We start from the raw sequence: 25,629 nt of genomic DNA, 5'->3' as shown, positions 1-25,629 counted from the left end.
GAACTAACATCGGCCACTCTCACGTAAAAAGTGCTTTTAGGATGCTTCAAATAACCATTATTTAATTTTTTTTTAAAAAGTGTTAAATAATAATAAATAAAATAGAAACAAAAAAGAAAAACAAAAAACAAAAATGAACCACCGCCATATCTGCATTTGAATAAATATCTAAAAATATCGATACAGTATCGTGAAATGAAATATCGCAGAACTGATATTTTCTTACAGCCCTACTAGTCGGTAGGGCTGTAAGAAAATATTGGTTCTGCAATATATCGCGATATTTCATTTCACAATACTGTATCGATATTAAAAAAGTACTGTATCGTTATTTTTAGGTAATTATTCAAATGCAGATATTGTGGTGGTTCATTTTTGTTTTTCTTTTTTCTTACATTTTATTTATTATTATTTAACACTCGTTTATTCAATAATGTTAGTTCCTTTGTTGGGATTGCACAAAATAATGTTCTGATGTTTGTTATCAATTAAAAGAATATGAATATTTGAACAGGATCTTAAAATGTAACGTCTGTAAAACATTTAAGTTTGAATTTTAAATTTAGTGATATAGTATTAGATCTTGTTCTGATCAAATAAAAATGTGTTTAGTATTTGTGAAGATTTCTGGTGTAATTCGATTTTTCAAGGAAATAATCATTAGAAAAAAAAAAAAAAGAAACAAACAAAAAATTGCCTTTTTAACAGTATCATGATATATCGTGATATATCGTATTGTGATCCTAGTAGGGATGTAATGACATGAAAATTTCATATCACGGTTATAGTGACCAAAATTATCACGGTTATCATTATTATCGCGGTATTGTTGAAATGTGGTCAAAATGTTCAAAAAGTACTAATACACACACTGAAATAATTTGGAAAAAAAAAAAAAATCGGCATAATGTACTTTCTGTTGCAGAAACATTCAAATATTAACATGTAAACATCAAAAATACAAATGTGCATTAAAAATATGTGTTCATGTGCATTTTTGCACATCTTTTGTCTACTTTAGTATGTTTTTAGTGTATTTTTGCATATTTTTTGTATACTTGTGTATTTTTTCTTATTTTTAGTATACTTCAGGATGTTTTTAGTGTATTTTTGCATATTTTTTCAATACTTTAGTGTATTTTAGCATATTTTTTGTATATTTTAGTGTATTTTTGCATATTTTTTGTATATTTTAGTGTATTTTTGCATATTTTTTGTATATTTTAGTGTATTTTTGCATATTTTTCGTGTAGTTTAGTATATTTTTAGTGTATTTTTGCATATTTCTGTATACTTCAGCGTATTTTTAGTGTAATGGTGTGAGAAACGTTTGTATTTGTCATTACTTCTAGTTCATTCTGTTCTTATTTGACTGATTTTTGACCAACTTTAGCTCATACTGGTCTAAATGTGGAACCTAAATGAACATGAGTCTAAAACAGTGAATACCAAACATACAAACGTGCATTAAAGATATGTGTTTGTGTATTTTTGCACATCTTTTGTCTACTTTAGTATGTTTTTAGTGTATTTTTGCATATTTTTTTTGTACACTTTAGTATATTTTTAGTGTATTTTTGCATATTTGTTGTATACTTTTGTGTATTTTTTCTTATTTTTAGTATACTTTAGAATGTTTTTAGTGTATTTTTGCATATTTTTTGTATACTTTTGTGTATTTTGTCTTATTTTTAGCATACTTTAGTATGCTTTTAGTGTATTTTTGCATATTTTTTGTATATTTTAGTCTATTTTTGCATATTTTTCGTGTAGTTACCTCCGCCAAGGAGGTTATGTTTTTGCCAGGGTTTGTTTGTTTGTTTGTTTGTTTGTTTGTTTGTTTGTTTGTTTGTCTGTCTGTTAGTGTGCAACATAACTCAAAAAGTTATGGACAGATTTGGATGAAATTTTCAGGGTTTGTTGGAAATGGGATAAGGAAGAAATGATTAAATTTTGGTGGTGATCGGGGGTGGGGGGGCCACGGGGGGGCCCACGGGGGGGCTCACTGATCAGCCTTGGCGGAGGTCTGCGCTCTGCGAGTGCTTCTAGTTTAGTATATTTTTAGTGTATTTTTTGCATATTTTTGTATACTTTAGTGTATTTTCAGTGTAATGGTGTGAGAAACGTTTGTATTTATCATTATTTCTAGTTGATTCTGTTCTGATTTGACTGATTCTGATCCACTTTAGCTCATACTGGTCTAAATGTGGAACCTGAACGAACATGAGTCTATAACTGTGAATACCAAACATCCAAATGTGCCTTAAAGACGGCACCTTATCGCCATCGTTGGACCATTTTCCAGATCAAGTTTGTGTTCTAAGTGCAGTAATCGAACACGGTTATCATGTTAATTAGAATTTAAACGGTAATCTTACTGCGGTTTATCATTATACCGGTAATCGTTACATCCCTTGATCCTAGTATTGCGATTTGTATCGTATCGCCAGATTCTTGCCAATCCGCAGCCCTACAAGTCGGTACGTTCCAAAGCAGCAAAACTAAACCAAAATGAAAAGGCAGAGCTGTTCTTCACATGCTGTTTCCGTCTGTTACGTAATACGAGGCTAGGTTTTTCTACATTTTTAGGCCCCGAGTAAAATGAGCAAAACGTAGTAAAGGTCATGGCTCCTGCTTCCGACACAGCCCGAGTACCCCCCCCCCACTCTACATCCTCCTGGTATGTAAACGGCAGTCATTCAGTAAAGCGCTCTCAGCTGCTGAGGCATATGATGCACACACTTCTGAAGAAAGGTCACCATCAGTCGTGTGAAAACAAGAGCCCTTCATTCACTTTCTCTCCTCACACAAACGCAGCAGCGGGGCGCTTCATTTACTGCCTCTGCAATCGATAGCCCACCGCCCCGGTCATCAGAGGAAAGAGCCGGGGCTTATACGCTCATGGGTCTGCTTGATCCACCAACTGCCAACGCCGAGCCCAAGTCCGAGTAGATTAATAATCCAAGTCTAAGGACCGATCCCAACTCACCCCTTCGCCTAGTGTTTTTCAACCTTGGGGTCGCCTGAAATTTCTAGTAATTGATAAAAATAAAAAATTAAAAAATTACTATGCAGCCAAGAAAGTGCTGGCACTGAGATGGCAGCCGCTTCATACTATATCACGTCAATAACACTGGTCAACAACAAATGTATTGTTTAAGTTTTTTGAGCTGATTTAGGATAATTTTGGTGTGCTGAATCCAAAAATCACATTAATTTTGCTCAATCAGGTCAACTTTCTGAACTATGCTACATATTGGCTTTTTAACATTTTTGCTTACATTTATGGGCATTTTCACATCATATGATACAAAATTCTTTCATATTTCTTGCAATAAATGAGTTCTGAAGATTGTACAGGGTGGGGAAGCAAAATTTACAACAAACATTTAGTTGTTTTTTCTCAGCAGGCACTACGTCAATTGTTTTGAAACCAAACATATATTGATGTCATAATCATACCTAACACTATTATCCATACCTTTTCAGAAACTTTTGCCCATATGAGTAATCAGGAAAGTAAACGTCAAAGAGTGTGTGATTTGCTGAATGCACTCGTCACACCAAAGGAGATTTCAAAAATAGTTGGAGTGTCCATAAAGACTGTTTATAATGGAAAGAAGAGAATGACTATGAGCAAAACTATTACCAGAAAGTCTGGAAGATACTATTAAAGAAGAATGGGAGAAGTTGTCACCCCAATATTTGAGGAACACTTGCGCAAGTTTCAGGAAGCGTGTGAAGGCAGTTATTGAGAAAGAAGGAGGACACATAGAATAAAAACATTTTCTATTATGTACATTTTCTTGTGGCAAATAAATTCTCATGACTTTCAATAAACTAATTGGTCATACACTGTCTTTCAATCCCTGCCTCAAAATATTGTAAATTTTGCTTCCCCACCCTGTACTTTTGCCAATTTATGATTAATGTTTTTTTTTTTTTAATATTACAGGTGAATGAAATGGCTTCGACTAGAAGATCTTGCAAAAATAAGCCTGACGTATTCTGCTACATCTGCGGTGAATACACCATTGTACCTAACAGGAATCAAGTCACAAGTTTCATAAAGTGTGCTTACCAATCTTATTTTGGTATTAAACTTGGTGACCAAGATAAAGTTTGGGCGCAGATTGTAAGAAGATCAAATTTTTCAAAATCAAATTAGCAAAAAAACCTGACCTGATTGAGAAAAACAGATGTCATTTTTGGATTTAGCGGTGCAAAATGGTCCGAATTCAGTTGAAAAAAACTAGACAACTTGCAAAAAACATTTTTTTGTAACCCAGTGTAATGGATCAATTATTTTCTACATATACAGTGGTGTGCAAAAATTTTAGAACACTTGTCAAATCTTAAAAAAATTGGTGGTTTATTTTTTTCCCAGAGCCTGAATTTCACTTTTTTTGCTATTGCAAAAGGAAAAGGTACTGAAAATACTTCACCTACAAATTTCTCAGTCTAGTCCTTTTTTTATATTTTACTCTAATATTTATGTCGCGTTTCTACTGCGTGGTACCGGCTCGACTCGGCCTTTTTGCGTTTCCATTACAAAAAAGGACCTGGAATCTGGTACCCAGTACTAGTTTTTTGGTATCACCTCCGCCGAGGTTCCAAGCGATACTAAACCGTGACGTATAAACACTGCAGATCACTGATTGGTCAGACAGTTTTCTCTGTGACCCGCCGTTTTACAAAAAACAGATGCGGAAGTGGACAGTAAATATAGCAGTACATTAATCCACATGATAACAGCCCAAAACTACACCATGGTCGGTCGAGGAGATTCAGTCTTTGGTGGCCGACGTAAAAATTCAGACGAGACAACACGCAACGAGCGAGTTTTCAGCAACTCTCTGAGCAGACGACTCGGAAATAACGCGCCGCATCGCTATGACGACCAGGTACTGTAAAGTCAGTAAAACATGTTCTGTGTTGACAGTGCCTTCCATCTGTCCACACAACGAAAGGAAACACAACTAATTTGTTTGACCATTTACTTCGACAACACACAGCTATTATATACTCCTGAGTATTTTTCGGCTAGAATTTACTTAGGGGGTCAAATGAGTGGCTATTTTTGTCAAAAAAAAAAAAAAAAGAAGTTGTCAGAAATGCATAGAACTGTGTTGAAATAATGCTAATATATTTGTGCACAGACTACTGATATTATTTGACAGTGGAAGCTCTATTTTCAGAAATACTGGATTTGGAATAGCACGTGTATGTGAAAACTTTTGCTGGTGGACGGACGTGACATTACCCATGATGCTCTGGTCAGTACCAGTACTTTATTAGTTATAAACTCATATACTTACTATTGCTAATTCTCCTCTTATTCATAAATGTTAGTATTGTGGATCTAAAACAATAACAGCTGACACAAAAACACAAAATGTGGCAGTGGACGGATGTGACATGGTTGTTCCAGATCCCATCATACTGATGCTCGGCAGCCATGTCACCGTTTCCACTAATGATCCCTGCGCAAAAACTAGGATCAGAATTATTTATTGTATAGTTTATCATCATACTAAAGAGTAAATAACAATATAGAATTGTTATTTCTTTTTAAAAATGCTTATTATTAGAAAACTGTTGATTTAAAAAGTGACGTGACATTCTTCATGTATGTATTGGCGTAACATAAGCAGGATGGATCAGCACCATACTCCATATTGCAACCTGTAAAAATAAAACGTGATATGTAGGATAGAATCTGGTAAGAAAAATTGGGGAATCTAAAAGAATAGAATATTTGTTTTTCAGGTAAATTCAGTTCAAATATAACTTGGCCATTTGTGACGTGAAAATATAGCATTAATTGTGATGAAATTGGACATTTTTGACCTGAAAACATACAGGGGTTGGACAAAATACTGGAAACACCTTCACCTCAAGATGATAATGCTCCAATCCATACAGCTAGAATTGTTAAAGAATGGCATGAGGAACATTCTAATGAAGTTGAGCATCTCGTATGGCCGGCACAGTCCCCAGACCTCAACATTATTGAGCATTTATGGTCAGTTTTAGAGATTCAAGTAAGACATCGATTTCCACCGCCATCGTCTCTAAAAGAGTTGGAGGGTATTCTAACTGAAGAATGGCTTAAAATTCCTTTGGAAACAATTCACAGGTTGAATGAATCAATACCTCGGAGAATTGAGGCTGTAATTGTCACAAAAGGTGGACCTACACCATATTAAATTATATTTTGTTGATTTTTTAAGGTGTTTCCATTATTTTGTCCAACCCCTGTAGTTCATATGACCGTCAACATGTTGCAACAGAACTGAAATCCTGTCAATTTGCATAACTTGCATTTACCAACACAAAGTTCCTTTCCTTTGGGGATTCACTTAGATTGATTTCTGATGCACAAAGACATAAATAAGACCTCTAAGCAAATTTAAGCCATATTATATACTCCTGAGTATTTTTTCATGTCGCAAGGTTAAAAAAAAACACAGTGACAGTTTTTTCCAGTATCATGCAGCCCTAGTTGATTTTCATAAAAAGTTGCCCAAAGCCCATGAAACAGAGACAGTTACAGCTGCTGATGGCATGGGGAATTATTTCAGAAACAAAGTCGTCGCATCTGTTTATAGCGGCATTGATGACTGCTGATGACGCAACAGGTCTCGAAGGGTTGTGTCATTTCATGGTGGAATGTTTCAACCCCGTTTCAAGGGGTAGTGCCAAGTACAAGGGTCAAGGGGTAAGGGTAAGGTAGGGGCTAAATCTTTTCCCCCTACAGGAGCTTCTCACACAGGGATGAAACTTCCTCAGGATCTCCTCTGCTTATTATTGACATGCCGCAGCTTCAATCCCATCATTCACCTCTGAAAAGTGACACTTGGATGTTTCGGCTTCACATCCGTTTACCTAAAGCTCCGCATCACATCCATGAGTGAAACATGCCCTTTCTAAAAGATGCGCTCTGCCAGTGCGCTGTCATCCAAAATGATAGATGATGCAGAGCTGCTGACAGCTTCTTTTATGCCAAACAAGCACTTCTGGAACTGAGAAACACCTACCTCCGACTTATCGTCAACCATATGTTTTGCTTTAACCCATAAAGACCCAAACATCCGCCAGCGAACAAATACGTCTACTAGGGCTGCTTGATTATAGGAAAAAAAAATAATCACGATTATTTTAGCAATAACTGAAATCACGATTATTAAAAACGATTATTTGTTAACCTTAAAGTTGTTTATTTTTTTCTTGCAAAGCAATGTAAAATATACTCTTTAAACATAAATAAAGCTTTTAACCACTAAAACAAAGTATGTTCACTTTTGTACGAAACAAAAAAATCTTTGAATGCAAATAAGTGTACTGTAAATTCAAGTGTTTCCTTTTGTAAACAAATAGTGCACTGGAATTAAACTGCTCTAGACTTGCCATAGAACTGTAGCAATAAAAAAAAAAACTCACGTAAAGTGCAAATTATAAATTCAAGTATGTTCAATGTAGTATGAAACAGTAAATTCAGTGACGTGCGAGGTTTCAGTTCAGGCCTTCTGTGTACATCAGCCATCTAGAATACGCACGTTAGGGTTATACAGGTTAGGTGAGGTTAATACGGGAGTTGCAGCGTAAAGAGATTCGGAGACTGAAGACTGCATTGCAGGCGAAGTTGTAAACGGAGTTGTTTTTATGCGTTTTAGTTTTTCATAAGATTATGATTAGGGCGACACGGTGGTGCAGTGGTTAGCACTCGTGCCTCACAGCAAGAAGGTCCTGGGTTCGATTCCAACACCAGTCGACGGGGGTGGGACCTTTCTGTGTGGAGTTTGCATGTTCTCCCCGTGTCTGCGTGGGTTCTCTCCGGGTACTCCGGCTTCCTCCCACCATCCAAAGACATGCACTAATAGGTTAATTGGTTAATCTAAATTGCCCATAGGTGTGAATGTGAGAGTGATTGTTTGTCTCTATATGTTCAGCCCTGCGATGAACTGGCGACTTGTCCAGGGTGTACCCTGCCTTCGCCCCTATGTAGCTGGGATAGGCTCCAAGCGACCCCCGTGACCCTAGTGAGGATAAAGCGGGTTCAGAAAATGAATGAAAGATTATGATTAACGGTGGCGGTGGTTAAACTTTAGATGGTTTAAAGGTTTGTTGTGTTAGCGGTCGGTGCGGACACAACTACGAAACACTTTTTGCACGTGATGTGTTTTTGCTCTTCGTCGTCTTCATCAAACCCAAAGTGATTCCATACAATTGAATTGGACTTGCCTTTTTTGTTTACCAAGCACTTCTGCTGTAATTCTCTTGCCGTTTTTCCAGACCGCTAGGTACAACTTTCCTCTCAGGGCGGACCTGCCGGCTAGCTGGCAGCTGTAGCTTAGAGGGGGGCGGGGCAGAGCAGCTCATGGTAGCTTGCGTGCGCGTGAATTAAAACAACTCAAAATTAATAATCTTTTTTTCTCGATTACATAATTTTTGTAATCGTTGCGTGTAATAATCGAAATCGTAATCGAATTTCGATTAATTGCACAGCCCTAACGTCTACTGATGTAACCCTTTAATGGCCATAGCAGATAAAAGCATTTCTGCAGTTAGTTATCATTAAGTTTTCATTTTTAACCATGTGATGCATTTTAAAGGAACACATTCTCAACAATCAGCCTCATTTGGTTCATGAATTGACTCATGATCTAATGATTCCTGTGTTAACTATTCAACTTTAAACTGTTTAAAACCTGCTGATCCATTAATCCTATCAATACATGTAAATAAATGGTGTAAAATGCAGTTTGTCGTCTTTTCATGGTCATCAGATATGACCCATTTGGATGTTCAGAGGCTCCGTAGTTACCGTGGAAACACCGTCATCTTCTACAACGTTGATTCACCAGTGAAACCAATGGAGTTGGAACGATGACACATGTTTGTATGTTCAGTTAATGATAGATTTTGACAGTTTTCTCGCTTTTTGACGTAATAATCCTCAACTTTAATCTTAGCTTTAATTAACACCTACATCACAGGTGTCAAACATGCGACCCGGGGGCCAAATCTGGCCCGCCAAAGGGTCAATTCTGGCCCGTGGGATGAAAGTGCAAAAATTAACCTGAACAGTCCAGGCTGTCAAAGTCATTTTGGTTCAGGTTCCACATACAGACCAATGTGCTCTCAAGTAAAAATAACAACACAATAACCCATGAATAATGACAACTACAAATGTTCCTTGTGAAAAATTATGCGGAAAAAATTTAAGTGAAAAAAATAACATTACACTGTGAAAATACTTACATTTACAAAACTCTTCTTTCACAATAAAATGCAAATACATACATAAATAAAAACAATTATGAAGAACCCGAAATGTGCAATTTGAACAATATTCTGCCCGTTACTAAATATTTTGTGCGTTTATAGATCCACTGTGATCTGTAGTTGTGTTAATAAGAGATGTAATATTGTAGAAATTGTTCAAATTTTTGTTCCAAACTCCAAAATTTTATTGATATTCTGCCTGTTACCAAATGTTTATGTAACACTGTGTAGAATGTATGTGTATAAATAATAAGTCGAGGCATAATATTGTTCAAATTGCACTAATTTTTCAACTGAAATTTCTGTTTTTTCAGGTTATTCACATCTTTTTTGTAAAATGTAAATATTTTCATAATTTAATTGGGGGTTTTTTGTACTAAAACAAAATGGAAAAACTTGGATTTGTCAGTATTTATAGGTCATTATGTCATTATTGTACTGGTCTGGCCCGCTTGAGATCAAATTGGCCTAAATATGGCCCCTGAACCAAAATGAGTTTGACACCCCTGACCTACATGATAACTAAATTAAATACAGGAAAACACATGATTTAAACTGCAAAACTGCAAAATACAGAGGGTAATATTGGAATAAATGGTAATAAATCACTTAAGAAAGGTTAAGTATGGAGAAAAATTCATTTGAGAACTGCCATAAAAGTAGCACTGGGTCTTTATGGGTTAAAATGATGATAATATCACTACAACCACGTTAACTGATGGTACAAACTGCTCTTATAGCTGTAAAAGCAAAAACAAAGCGAACCATACATAGTGATAATTTACGCTTGGCTAATACATAAACTGAAAGATGAGCTTGTAAACATTGATTCACCAGTAAAACCATGTAGTTGGATCAGTGACAGAGGATGGAAACACTGGGTTTACGATCAGTTAATGATAGATTTGGATGATAAAACCACTTTTTCTTCAGTTTTCTCTGTTTTTTATATAATAATCCTCAACTTTACTCTGAGCTTTTATGAACATCAGCACGATCAGTGAATTAAATATAAGAAAATACATGATTTAAGCTGCAAAAACGCATCTTTTTGCAGGATTCTGTTGGGTTTCTGTAAATTGGCTTGAGAGGCTCGATATGTAATGTGTCATGAGATAACTTTTGTTATGATTTGGCGTTATATAAATAAAATTTGATTGACTGATTGATCTTTTCATGGTCATCAGATACGGCCCACTTGGACGTTCGCGAACACCGTCATCTTCTACAACATTGATTCACCAGTAAAACCCATGGAGTTGGATCAGTGACAGTGGATGGACACACTGGGTTTATGTTCAGTTAATACTGTATTTTACAAAAAAAGTCACTTTTTATTCAGTTTTTTCTATTTTTGATGAATAACCCTCAACTTTAATATGGGCTTTAATGAACATCTACATGATCAGTGAATTAAATATTAGAAAATACATGATTTATGCTGCAAAAATACATCTTTTCATGGCCATCAGATATGACCCATTTGGATGTTCATAAACACCGTCATCTTCTACAACATTGATTCACCAATAAAACCCATCATGTGTCAATGACAGTGGATGGAGACACTTGGTTTATATTCAGTTAATGAGAGATTTTACAAAAAAAGTGACTTTTTCTTCAGTTTTCTCTGTTTTTGATATAATAACCCTCAACTTTAATGTGAGTTTTAATGAACATTTACATGATCAGTGAATTAAATATGGGAAAATACATGATTTACGCAGCAAAACTGCATCTTTTCATGCCCATCAGATATGACCCATTTGGACGTTAGTAAACACTGTCATCTTCTACAACATTGATTCAACAGTAAAACCCATGGAGTTGGATCAATGACAGTGGATGGAGACACTGGGTTTATATTCAGCTAATGATAGATTTTACAAAAAAAAGTCACTTTTTCATCAGTGTTCTCTGTTTTGATATAATAACCTTTGCATTTACTCTCAGCTTTTATGAACATCTACATGATCAATGAATTAAATACAGGAAAATACATGATTTACGTTGCAAAAATGCATCTTTTTATGGTCATCAGATACGACCCATTTGGACGTTAGTAAACAATGTCATCTTCTACAACATTGATTCACCAGTAAAACCCATCATGTGTCAATGACAGTGGATGGAGACACTGGGTTTATGTTCAGTTAATGAGAGATTTGCAAGAAAAAGCCACATTTCATTCAGTTTTCTCTGTTTTCGATATAATAACCCTCGACTTTAACGTGAGCTTTAATGAACATCTACATGATTGGTATATTAAATATGGGAAAATACATGATTTACGCTGCAAAAATGGATCTTTTCATGGTCATCAGACACGACCCATTTGGACGTTAGTAAACACCGTCATCTTCTACAACATTGATTCACCAGTAAAACCCATCATGTGTCAGTGACAGTGGATGGAGACACTGGGTTTATGTTCAGTTAATATTATATTTTAGTAAAAGAGTCACTTTTTCTTCAGTTTTCTCCGTTTTTGATACAATAACCCTCAACTTCAATGTGAGCTTTAATGAACATCTATATGATTGGTATGTTAAATATGGGAAAATACATGATTTACGCTGCAAAAATGGATCTTTTCATAGTCATCATTCATGGATATTACCCATTTGGACTTTCGGAAACACCGTCATCTTCTACAACATTGATTCACCAGTAAAACCCATCATGTGTCAATGACAGTGGATGGAGACACTGGGTTTATGTTCAGTTAATGATAGATTTGCAAGAAAAAGCCACATTTTCTTCAGTTTTCTCTGTTTTCGATATAATAACCCTCGACTTTAACGTGAGCTTTAATGAACATCTACATGATTGGTATATTAAATATGGGAAAATACATGATTTACGCTGCAAAAATGGATCTTTTCATAGTCATCATTCATGGATATGACCCATTTGGACTTTCGGAAACACCGTCATCTTCTACAACATTGATTCAACAGTAAAACCCATCATGTGTCAATGACAGTGGATGGAGACACTGGGTTTATGGTCAGCTAATGATAGATTTTACAAAAAAAAGTCACTTTTTCATCAGTGTTCTCTGTTTTGATATAATAACCTTTGCATTTACTCTCAGCTTTTATGAACATCTACATGATCAATGAATTAAATACAGGAAAATACATGATTTACGTCGCAAAAATGCATCTTTTTATGGTCATCAGATACGACCCATTTGGACGTTAGTAAACAATGTCATCTTCTACAACATTGATTCACCAGTAAAACCCATCATGTGTCAATGACAGTGGATGGAGACACTTGGTTTATGTTCAGTTAATATTATATTTTAGTAAAAGAGTCACTTTTTCTTCAGTTTTCTCTGTTTTTGATATAATAACCCTCAACTTCAATGTGAGCTTTAATGAACATCTATATGATTGGTATATTAAATATGGGAAAATACATGATTTACGCTGCAAAAATGGATCTTTTCATAGTCATCATTCATGGATATGACCCATTTGGACTTTTGGAAACACAGTCATCTTCTACAACATTGATTCAACAGTAAAACCCATGGAGATGGATCAATGACAGTGGATGGAGACACTTGGTTTATATTCAGTTAATGATAGATTTTACAAAAAAAAAAGTCACTTTTTCATCAGTGTTCTCTGTTTTGATATAATAACCTTTGCATTTACTCTCAGCTTTTATGAACATCTACATGATCAGTGAATTAAATACAGGAAAATACATGATTTACGTCGCAAAAATGCATCTTTTCATGGTCATCAGATACGTTTGTAAACAATGTCATCTTCTACAACATTGATTCACCAGTAAAACCCATCATGTGTCAATGACAGTGGATGGAGACACTGGGTTTATGTTCAGCTAATGATAGATTTTACCAAAAAAAGTCACTTTTTCATCAGTGTTCTCTGTTTTGATATAATAACCTTTGCATTTACTCGCAGCTTTTATGAACATCTACATGATCAGTGAATTAAATACAAGGAAAATACATGATTTACACAGAAAAACCTCAAAATAAAGAGGATATTATTAGAATAAATGGTGATAAATCAATTAAGGAGGGAAAAATTCCTGTCATATAAGTAGCTTTGGGTCTTTATGGGTTAAATATCATAAACACATGCTTGAATATGGAGTGTATAATAGAAAAACAAAGCAAAATGACAGTTTCCTTTTTGAATCTCATGTAAAAACCTCCACTTAGGAGATGATACCACATATATTTTAGTGCATATTTGATTTCCTCTTACCTTATTAGAATATGGAGGCCTGGCCAGGTTGATGCCATCTCTGATGAGTTTATCCCTGATCATGATCTTCAGCTTCAGTTTGGGGTATATAACGAGCTCCCTCCTGTTGTTGCCCAGGGTCAGGTTCCTCTGCGCGCCCATGTACCCACCACCGGTGCGCCCTACCCGGTCACTGTTGGGCTCGGTCCAGGACTTGGATCCCCTCAGTTTGGACTCATACTGGTTGACCATGTGACTGGTGTAGATCTCAGCTGCGGGTGGCATGGGCTCCAAGGTGAAGTACAGTCCACTGGCCGTCTCTTTGGCTTCCTCCTTCAGCCTCCTCACCGCGTCGTGAATCCGCTGTCTGTGGTGAGGGATATAGACCCCGATCGCATCCAGGTCCGGATCTCCGATTTGTTTGCACACCTCCAGATCGTCGTAGCCGTTATCCACGAAAGATTCCACATACTGGGCGAGCTGGAGGGTCTTAAGCCACTCGTAGACGATGACAGGTCCGTTACTGGTCATTTTGGCTGGTGCCAGATCGGCTACAACTCAAACTGGAACAAGACGCCAAAGTGGTTACGCATTATATGATTCCCAAACGACAAAATCCGATTTCTTTCTTTTTTTTTTTTTTTTTTTTTTTTTTAATTTTACACATGAAGCATAAACCAGTGAATTAAACCATCCATAGAAAAGGTTTGCGTATTTCCAACCATATGCGTCCGACGCGTTGTTGTGGTCCGACTCTTTAACACCTGTCAATAATTACGCATCAAGATCACTTCGGGTTTTTTTTGTTTTGTTTTGTTTTTTAAATCCAACCCACGATGACTTACCATGCGCAACACATTCCAGTAAATACCTCCAATAACAATACAAATAAAAAGAAAAACAAGCAGGGGTCGACTCAAACTATTGTCATTCAAATGATCCAAACAGATTTTTAGTCCGTTACGCACGGAATCTCCTGCGTCTTAACAATCAAATAAGGGGGTTTTAAGCTCCAAAAGTCACCCCCCCCCCTCTCCAAAAAAAAAAAAAAAAAAAAAAAAAAAAGGAAGCCGGTTCGTGTGATAAATCCACGTAATGTCAACCAGACTTGAAAATGACACAAAGTCCGAGACGCCGCCGCTGACGACTGACGCCAAAACGCGCGGATCCGTGGTTCCGTGTCCAAAAAAAAAAAAAAAAAAAAAAAAAAAACGCTCAACCTACGCGTAATCCCGCTCCTGTAGCCGGCACATCCACTTCCACATCCACATCCACGGTCCACGGGAACTGCAGCCAAGAACCAACATGCTCACTGCTGCTCCTCTGCCGTCCACGCCCCCCCTTCAAAAAAAAAAAAAAAAAAAAAAATCACACCGTGCCCATTTAAAAATAGTGGTGCGCGTTTTTTTTGCCTTCTCCCAACTTGTCACGCCGTCTCGTGGAGGGTGAGGGTGGGGGTGTGGGGTGGAGTGGGGAGGGGGTGTGGGTCAGCAGGTTCCCACAGACTTGTCCAAACTTGGTCGGAAACGAAAGCGCATCTCCATGTGAAAAATCCACGCTGCTGCTGCTGCTGCTGCTTTGTGACACTATGTTATTCCCCCCACGATGTGATGTCGTCCACCGCACCTCTCCCTCTCCTTTACGCACACACACACACACTCAGAAACACACACACACTCTCTCTCTCACCCATTCAGCATTTCCACGCTCGGGCTTCAACACGCATGAGCTCCCTCTATGTGGGAACTGTGGAACTGAAGGTTCAGAGCTGATGTAATGGAATAACCTCAAGTACTCATCTACCCATCTATCCCAGGGGTCTGCAACCTGGATTATCAAAAGAGCCAGTTTGCACCATATTCCACCAAAAAAAAAAAAAAAAAAAAAAAAAAAAAAAATCTGGAGCTGCAAAAAATAACAGCTTATAAACTTTTAAAAGTTTCTGTCTATCTATCTATCTATCTATCTATCTATCTATCTATCTATCTATCTATCTATCTATCTATCTATCTATCTATCTATCTATCATAGTTACATAATTCCTGTATTTATTTTCAGTTACTTACAGCACTGGGAAAAATCAAAATCTTTGTATTTTGTATCTTGTATTTTTCTCATTTCTAGTCCAAATATCTCGTCACACTTAAAATAAGACATAATCACCTAAAGAGTAACTTTTCAGTGAGATATAAGAACTGATTTTTAGACAATAGATCTGGAAGATCTTATTTCAAGAAATCTTACCAAGATAATTTTCACTAAAAAAAAATCTTGAATTAAGCCGAAACTTCTTGAGTCAGGCTAAATAAATAAATAAATAAATAAATAAATAAATAAATAAAATCTTGACCTAAACAGAAAATTCTTGAATTAAGCAAAAAAAATAAAATTAAAAAATCCAATTAAGAAAAAAAAATCTTTAAGAAAAAATCTGGAAATAAGCAAAAAATAAATAAATAATTAATAATAATAATAATAATAATAATAATAATAATAATAATAATAACAATAATAATAATCTTGAATTAAGCCAAAATTTGAGTCAGGCAAAAAAAAAAAAAAAAAATCTTGACCTAAGCAGAAAATTCTTGAATTAAGCAAAAAAAAATCTTCAATTAAGAAAAAAAAAACTTTAATTAAGCAAAAATCTGGAAATAAGCATAATAATAATAATAATAATAATAATAATAATAATAATAATAATAATCTTGAATTAAGCCAAAACTTCTTGAGTCAGGCAAAAAAAAAAAAAAAAAAATCTTGACCTCAGCAGAAAATTCTTGAATCAAGCAAAAAATTCTTGAATTAAGCAAAAAAAAAAACAAAAAAAAACTTCAATTAAGAAAAAATATCTTTAAGAAAAAATCTGGAAATAAGCAAAAATAAATAAATAAATAAATAATAATAATAATAATAATCATAATAATAATAATAATAATCTTGAATTAAGCCAAAACTTCTTGAGTCAGGCAAAAAAAAAGAAAAAAAATCTTGACCTAAGCAGAAAATTCTTTCATTAAGCAAAAAAAAAGAAAATCTTTAATTAAGCAAAAATCTGGAAATAATAATAATAATAATAATAATAATAATAATAATAATCTTGAATTAAGCAAAAACTTCTTGAGTCAGGCAAAAAAAAAATTCAATTAAGAAAAAAAAAAATCTTTAATTAACCAAAAATCTGGAAATAAGCAAAAAAAAATAATAATAAAAAAAAAATAAAATAAATAATAATAATAATAATCTTGAATTAAGCAAAAACAAAAAAAATCTTGAATTAAGCAAAAATAAATAAATCTCGAATTAAGCACAAAAATCTGCTATTGAAACAAGTGAAAACAGTCTTGTTTTTTTGTTTTGTTTTTTTTGTGCCTTACACTACTGCATTACAGCAAAAAGTAATCCATTGCTGTAATGCATTACTTTTGTAACGCATTACTAACACTGAGTCTAAGGCTACATTCAGATTGCAGCTAAATGTGTCCAAAATCCAATTATTTTTGCCCATATGTGACCTGTATCTGATCTGTTAAAGATAGCACAAATCTGACCCAGACCACTTTCATATGTGGTCCTAAATCTGACCCGGACCACTTTCATTTGTGGTCCTAAATCTGACCCGGACCACTTTCATATGTGGTCCTAAATCTGACCCGGACCACTTTCATATGTGGTCCTAAATCTGACCCGGACCACTTTCATATGTGGTCCTAAATCTGACCCGGACCACTTTCATTTGTGGTCCTAAATCTGAAACATATCTGATATTTTGCAATGCAACTTCAGTCTGAATGGCGAGGTCGCATTTATCCAACCTTTATGTCATTGAAATGCGACAAACATCACAATTCTGCATCCGAGGAGGAGAAACGGCAAAAAGCACATTTACTTCTGTAAACACAGTGTGTGTCTGCGTGGTCACGTATTACACCAGGACCTCTTTTGCCCATGTGGGTCATTTCAGGGTCGCATTCAGGTCATACTCAAAACTGATAGAAGTCGCATTTATAGAAGCTGCACTTCTTCTCACTCCTTTTCGGGCATGTAAATGGAACTGTTGTGCTGTTTTTCTGTCTAAGGTTGTTATGATTGTTGATGTTTGCATTATTATGCATGTTTTGCTTGTTTGCATATATGTTAAATTTCATTGCATGTTTGGAATAAATCGCTAAATCAAATCAAATATGTAATATGAACGAGCACACAAAAAAAGGAGGAGTTCACCCAAAAAATCTGAATCGTACATTAACCCTTTCATGCATGAATTATGAGAACCTTAGTCAATATTTTTTTTCTTGAGTGTTTTTATTCCTCTTTAGGAAATAAAAAAAACAATGCAATTGAATTTTTTTTTTTTTTTTATGAACATTTTTTTCGGGACACCATGCGTTTAATTTTTGAAGCAAAGAAACATATTTAAAAGTCATCATCAGAAAGTGATATACTGTGTGAAAACTATGAAATAAAAACATTTTTAATGCCGCTAGTCTGATGTTTTCTCACATTTTATCCTACTCAAATACTAGTTATTACTCATTTCATGGAGATAATATCATCTGAGACCCAGGAAATTGACAATTTTAGCTTTTTTACACTAAAAAATTGTCTTAATTGGAAACTGCATAATGCAACAGTTTTGTTTTTTTTTTCAGATACATTTTTAAAATAATACTTATTGATTGATTGATTTTTTTTAATGGAATGTCCTTTGCAATGGACAGCATTTGAGTTAATTTGTCAAACTTTTGTCCTCTATAGAGGACACAATGCATTGCTGGGTCTCAGGAGGATATGCAAAACAAAAAAAAAAAAAAAAAAAAACTTTTTGTTTCAGAAAACTGTTAATTACAGTCTCATAAACAATTAGCAATTGATTTACACTCAAACATGTTACTATAGATCAGGTTTATCAAGAACAGCAAAGTTACAGTAATGGTATGAATGTCAGTGTATTATTATGGGATGGTGCATAAGTGTCCACTGTGTTGGCTGATATGGAACTAAAACAACAAATCCCATGAATATACAAGAGAACAGCTGGAGGAGAACTGTCCACTGGAGTGACCGCTAGGGATGAGAATTGTTAAGAAGTTAACGATTCCAATTCCATTATCGATTTTGCTTATCGATCTGATTCCTTATCGATTCTCATTGGGTGATGGAAAAAAAAGTACAAACGGGTGTGTTTGCATTAACTGTCTTTTATGTTTCCATCTGCACAGAAAATATAACATATACAGTATGTACAAATAATAAGAACAGATGACGCGGGCCCAGTTCCGGGGCGGGGGGGGGGGGGGGGGGGGGGGTGCAGTGAAAGTGAAACTAAACACACTTTACTAGTTCCTCTATTGCCGCATTTGTACTATGTGGAACCGGCTCGGCTCGGCTCGGCCTGTTTTTGTGCACCTCATTTTCTTTCCTCTTCCTTCAGAAACTTGTATTTGAGGGGTAGAACTTTTGCTGCCCACACCGGAACCAGAACCGAAACTGGGCCCAGTGTTCACTCTGCCGCTACATTCAGAAGCGTCGCTTAGTAGAGTATCAAATACATGACATTCCTGTAAATCACAGGTGTCAAACTCCGGTCCTCGAGGGCCAGTGTCCTGCATATTTTAGATGTTTCCCTCTTCCAGCACACCTGACGGTGGTTTTCAGGCTTCTGCAGAGTTGGATGATAGGCTTATCATTTGAATCAGGTGTGTTGGAAGAGGGAAACATCTAAAACATGCAGGATACCGGCCCTTGAGGATCTGAGTTTGACACCCCTGCTGTAAATGAATCACATGTGGACAAATGTTTGAACATGTTGGTGGGATTCCACCTTTTTGAAGACATGGAAGCTTTGACAGTGTTCCAGTGGACCTGGTGTCGTCTGTTTAGACTGTTTCTGCCTCTACGCCATGTTGGCTACGTTCTGACCAAAACAATGCAGCGTATGTGTGACGTCATCGCGCATGCACAACGAAGGCGGAATCGATAAGCAGAATCGTTAAGCAGGTAGGCAAACGATTCCAAGGAATCGAGCTACCGGGAACCGGTTCTCAAAAAGAACCGGTTCTCGATTCCGGTTGTTACAGATCCCATCATACTGATGCTCGGCAGCCATGTCACTGTTTCCACAAATGATCCTTGTGCAAAAACTAGGATCAGAATCATTTATTGTATAGTTTATCATCATACTAAAGAGTAAATAACAATATAGAATTGTTATTTCTATATAAAAATGCTTATTATTAGAAAACTGTTGATTTAAAAAGTGACGTGTGCCATTCTTCATGTATGTATTGGCGTAACATAAGCAGGATGGATCAGCACCATACTCCATATTACAACCTGTAAAAATAAAACATGTGATATGTAGGATAGAATCTGGTAAGAAAAATTGGGGAATCTAAAAGAATAGAATATTTGTTTTTCAGGTAAATTCAGTTCAAACATAACTTGGCCATTTGTGACATGAAAATATTGCATCAATTGTGATGAAATTGGACATTTTTGACCTGAAAACATAGTTCATATGACCATCAACATGTTGCAACAGAACTGAAATCCTGTCAATTTGCAGAACTTGCATTTACCAACACAAAGTTCCTTTCCTTTGGGGATTCACTGAGATTGATTTCTGATGCACAAAGACAGAAATAAGACCTCTAAGCAAATTTTAACCATATTATATACTCCTGAGCATTTTTTCATATCGCAATATATATCGCAAGGTTAAAAAAAAACACAATGACAGTTTTTTTTCCAATATCATGCAGCCCTTGTTGATATTCGTAAAAAGTTGCCCAAAGCCCATGCAACAGAGATGGTTACAACTGCTGATGGCATGGGGAATTATTTCGAAAACACAGTCGTCGCATCTGTTTATAGCGGCATTGATGACTGCTGATGACTGGACTGAAGAACTGGTTCTTAATTCCCATCCCTAGCGACCACTATGCATGAAAGGGTTAAGACCTGCTGTCTGAACGTAGCCTCAGATTTCGGTGCCAACGTCATTAGTCTGAGACGTCAAATCCAACTCTCCTGAAAAACACTGCTTGAATAAGACCTGCCCCCCTCTGTCCAAACGGATGCCAAGCTGCCCGCCGCTCGCTGATGCATGCTTTATCAAATATGAGCCGACAGCTTGTTAGGGGTCAGTTTGATACAATCGCTATCGCAGTTCGAAGCTGGAAGTGATTTGCCTCGGCCCATTATGACACGAGGCAGGGCCGGAGAACAAACACAGCGGTCGGGGAAGAGCGGAGAAGCATATCAAACAGCCTTCTTTTTTTGGAAACGCCGCATCAGAAAACACGCCAAAGTACATGTCTGAATGTCAGAGCAAGGAGGTTCGCACTTGTGTATTCCAAGTCCGATCAGAGCCCAGTTAACCGACCCACGCTGCCCTTCATTAACCTGTCTGTCACTGTCACTGTAATTCACAGGTGTCAAACATGCGGCCCGGGGGCCAAATTCGGCCGACCAAAGGGTCCAATCCGGCCCGCGGGATGAATTTGTAAAGTGCAGAAGATATTAACAGTCAATTATGCAAAAGAAATAAGCAAAATAAATCTTAAATTAAGCAACACAAATTCTTGAATTAAGAAAAAAAAAAAAAATCTTGACTTAAGCCAAAAAATCTTCAATTAAGCAAAAAAATTCTTGAATTAAGCAAAAAAAAAAATTCTTGAATCAAGAAAAATATCTTCAAGCAAAAAACTTGAATTACCCAAAAATATCTTGAATTAAGCAAAAGAAATCTTAAATTAAGCAAAAAAAGTCTTGAATTAAGCAAAAAAAATTCTTGAATTAAGCAAAAACATTGTTGAACTAGAAGCACTCGGAGAGCGCAGACCTCCGCCAAGGCTGATCAGTGGCCCCCCCCGTGGGCCCCCCCCACGCCAAGGAGGTTATGTTTTTGCCAGGGTTTGTTTGTTTGTTTGTCTGTCTGTCTGTTTGTCTGTCCGTTAGTGTGCAACATAACTCAAAAAGTTATGGACAGATTTTGATGAAATTTTCAGGGTTTGTTGGAAATGGGCCCCCCACCCCCGATCACCACCAAAATTTAATCATTTCTTCCTTATCCCATTTCCAACAAACCCTGAAAATTTCATCAAAATCTGTCCATAACTTTTTGAGTTATGTTGCACACTAACGGACAGACAAACAGACAAACAAACAAACAAACAAACAAACAAACCCTGGCAAAAACATAACCTCCTTGGCGGAGGTAATTAAGTAACAAAATCTTTAATCAAGCAAAAAACTTGAATTAAGCAAATAAAAAAATCTTGACTTAAGCCAAAAAAATCTTTAATTAAGCAAAAAAAATTCTTGAATTAAGCAAAAAAAAAAAAAAAAATTCTTGAATTAAGAAAAAAATCTTCAAGCAAAAAAATATCTTGAATTAAGCAAAAGAAATCTTAAATTAAGCAAAAAAGTCTTGAATTAAGCAAAAAAAAAATCTTGAATCAAGCAAAAACATTGTTGAATTAAGTAACAAAATCTTTAATCAAGCAAAAAACTTGAATTAAACAAAAAAAAAATCTTGACTTAAGCCAAAATTTTTTTAATTAAGCAAAAAAATTCTTGAATTAAGCAAAAAAAAAAATTCTTGAATTAAGAAAAAAAATCTTCAAGCAAAAAAGATATCTTGAATTAAGCAAAAGAAATCTTAAATTAAGCAAAAAAGTCTTGAATTAAGCAAAAAAAAAAAATTCTTGAATCAAGCAAAAACATTGTTGAATTAAGTAACAAAATCTTTAATCAAGCAAAAAACTTGAATTAAACAAAAAAAAAAAAAAATCTTGACTTAAGCAAAAAAATCTTTAAGCAAAAAATCTGTCTTTCCATCCACCCACCTACCTGTGTTTCCCCTTAACTATGATCTGTTCCAGGTCTTTTCTGTCTTTTTTTTTTCTTCTTTTTTATATAGGATTAAAACTTACAGCTTTGCTCCATCAGTTGTTCTGGGCAAAGTCATGTCATTAGATCAGTTACAGGAGCAGGGGATTATGGGAGCAGAGTGACAGATGGAACAAGGAGACTGGTGCGCTGTACCGTGGGTGGACTGGGACTGTGTATTGGCAGTGCCAGTGGGATGGCTGCGTTTCCACTCCGATGCCTCGGGCCACAGCGAGCGAGGGTGGCAACCTTACAAACATGTGACTGGACGTATGGAAATATCTGTAAGGGTTTGTGTTTGGAAGACAGTCCCAGTTTCTAAGTACTGAAGGCACGCTTAGAGGTTCCTCTGGTGTTGTTTGTTAACCCATAAAGACCCAAACAGAAAACATCTACTGATCTAAACTGTTGAATACCTGTTGATCCACTAATTCTATCAATACATGTAAATAATTGGTGTAAAATACAGTTTGTCGTCTTTTCACGGTCATCAGATATGACCCATTTGGACGTTCAGAGGCTCCGTAGTTACCGTGGAAACACTGTCATCTTCTACAACATTGATTCACCAGTAAAATCCATGGAGTTGGATCAATGACAGTGGATGGACACACTTACTTGAAGTGCCGTTAATGATATATTTTACCAAAAAAAAGTCAGTTTTTCTTCATTTTTCTCTGTTATGATATAATAACCTCTGAATTTACTCTGAGCTTTTATGAACATCTACATGATCAGTGAATTAAATATAGGAAAATACATGATTTACACTGAAAAAAATAAAAATAAAAAGGATAATATTAGAAAAAATGGTGATAAATCACTTAAGAAAGATTTAATATAGAGGAAAATTCATGTACCAGTTGTTTTTTTTATGAGTTAACCCTTTATCAGGCAAGTGACTATTTTTGGTTATTTCCGGATCAATGACAGTGGATGGAAGCACTGGTTTTATGTTCAGCTAATGATAAATTTTACTGAAAAAGTACCATTTTCTTCAGTTTTCTCTGTTTCTGATAGAACCTTTGAAATTTACTCTGCGCTTTTATGAACATCTACATGATCAGTGAATTAAATATCGGAAAATACATGATTTACACTGAAAAAACTAAAAATAAAAAAGGATAATATTAGAATAAATGGTGATAAATCACTTAAAATATTAAATATAGAGAAAAATTCACTTGGGAACTGCCATAAAAGTACCAGTGGGTCTTTATGAGTTAACCCTTTATCAGGCAAGTGACTATTTTTGGTTATTTCTGGATCAATGACAGTGGATGGAGGTACTTGTTTTATGTTCAATTAATCATATATTTTACTGAAAAAGTCCAATTTTCTTTAGTTTTTTTTTTTGTTTCTGATTCAATAATCCTCAACTTTAATCTGAGCTTTAATGAACATCTATATAATCAGTGAATTAAATATAGGAAAATACATGATTTACACTGAAAAAAATAAAAAGGATAATATTAGAATAAATGGTGATAAATCACTTAAGAAAGATTTAATATAGAGGAAAAATTCATGTACCAGTTGGTTTTTTATGAGTTAACCCTTTATCAGGCAAGTGACTATTTTTGGTTATTTCCGGATCAATGACAGTGGATGGAAGCACTGGTTTTATGTTCAGCTAATGATAAATTTTACTGAAAAAGTACCATTTTCTTCAGTTTTCTCTGTTTCTGATAGAACCTTTAAATTTACTCTGCGCTTTTATGAACATCTACATGATCAGTGAATTAAATATCGGAAAATACATGATTTACACTGAAAAAACTAAAAATAAAAAAGGATAATATTGGAATAAATGGTGATAAATCACTTAAAAGATTAAATACAGAGAAAAAATTCACTTGGGAACTGCCATAAAAGTACCAGTGGGTCTTTATGAGTTAACCCTTTATCAGGCAAGTGACTATTTTTGGTTATTTCTGGATCAATGACAGTGGATGGAGGTACTTGTTTTATGTTCAATTAATCATATATTTTACTGAAAAAGTCCAATTTTCTTTAGTTTTTTTTTGTTTGTGATTCAATAATCCTCAACTTTAATCTGAGCTTTAATGAACATCTATATAATCAGTGAATTAAATATAGGAAAATACATGATTTACACTGAAAAAATGCAAAATATTAGAATAAATGGTGATAAATCACTTAAGAAAGGTTAAATATAGCGATTAATTCATTTGGGAACTGCCGTAAAAGTAGTACTGGGTCTTTATGGGTTAAAATGACGACAATATCACTACAACCACGTTAACTGATTTTACAAACTGCTCTTACTGCTGTAAAAACAAAAACAAAGCAAACCACACATAGTGATAATTTAAGCTTGGCAAATACATAAAATGAAAGATGAGCTTGTAAACACTGATTCACCAGTAAAACCCATGGAGTTGGATCAATGACAGTGGATGGAAACTGGGTTTATATTCAGTTAATGATAGATTTTAGTGAAAAAGTCCCATTTTTTTCAGTTTTCTCTGTTTCTGATATAATAACCCTCAACTTTAATCTGAGCTTTTATGAACATCTACATGATCAGTGAATTAAACATAGGAAAATACATTATTTACACTGAAAAAATGCAAAATAAGGAGAATAATATTACAATCAATGGTGATAAATCACTTGAGAAAGGTTACAAATAGAGAAAAAAATTCATTTGGGAACCGCCACAAAAATACCACTGAGTCTTTATGGGTTAAATATGATCCTCTTCAAGAAATACGCCAGCTACAAATCCTGATTTTCATTAGTGGTTAAGTGGATTTTTTTAAATTAAAAACTCCATAAAATGCCATTTCCGAAGCCTCAAAGAAACATTGGTTACAGCCAGAAACAAAATAAATCAATTTACCAACAAAGAAAAGCAGTAAATTCTTATATTTATAAGAGGCTGGAACAAAATACATGAAGTGATAAACCTCAGTGATCTCATATTTGTGGGTAATTCATTTTCTGATACTGTGTCTAAGCACTAAAACATTGCTCTTTTAACCCCTTACTGGCCAAATTCGTTTACAATTACATATATATTAAATAAATTGTGTTGTTGTTGTTTTCAGGCAGATGCTAAGTTAAGTGGAGATTGTTCATTTAACCCTTTAAAGCCTGAAACATTAAATCACTGACAGAAAATTCCAGTTCTTTGAAACTGGAGCCTTTGTTGGTCCTTCTGAACAATCAAAAAAATTTTTTTTCAAAT

At 35.2% G+C, this 25,629-nt stretch overlaps 1 protein-coding gene across 1 annotated transcript in view; it reads right to left on the bottom strand.

Moving 5' to 3' along the window:
* Positions 1–14,486, bottom strand: part of sash1a (SAM and SH3 domain containing 1a) — an 813,502-nt gene extending 799,016 nt beyond the window's left edge. Inside the window, 1 exon segment of the mRNA XM_030128283.1 lies at positions 13,542–14,486. Within this exon segment, the coding sequence (XP_029984143.1) occupies positions 13,542–14,051 (510 nt within the window). The 5' untranslated portion in view covers positions 14,052–14,486.
* Between the last annotated feature and the right edge of the window lie 11,143 nt (positions 14,487–25,629).

Source organism: Sphaeramia orbicularis, chromosome 24 (assembly GCF_902148855.1).
Source record: "Sphaeramia orbicularis chromosome 24, fSphaOr1.1, whole genome shotgun sequence".
NCBI classification, from domain to species: domain Eukaryota; kingdom Metazoa; phylum Chordata; class Actinopteri; order Kurtiformes; family Apogonidae; genus Sphaeramia; species Sphaeramia orbicularis.
Note: the sequence above shows the minus strand (reverse complement) of the source record. Positions and strands in the feature narration are given on the sequence as shown.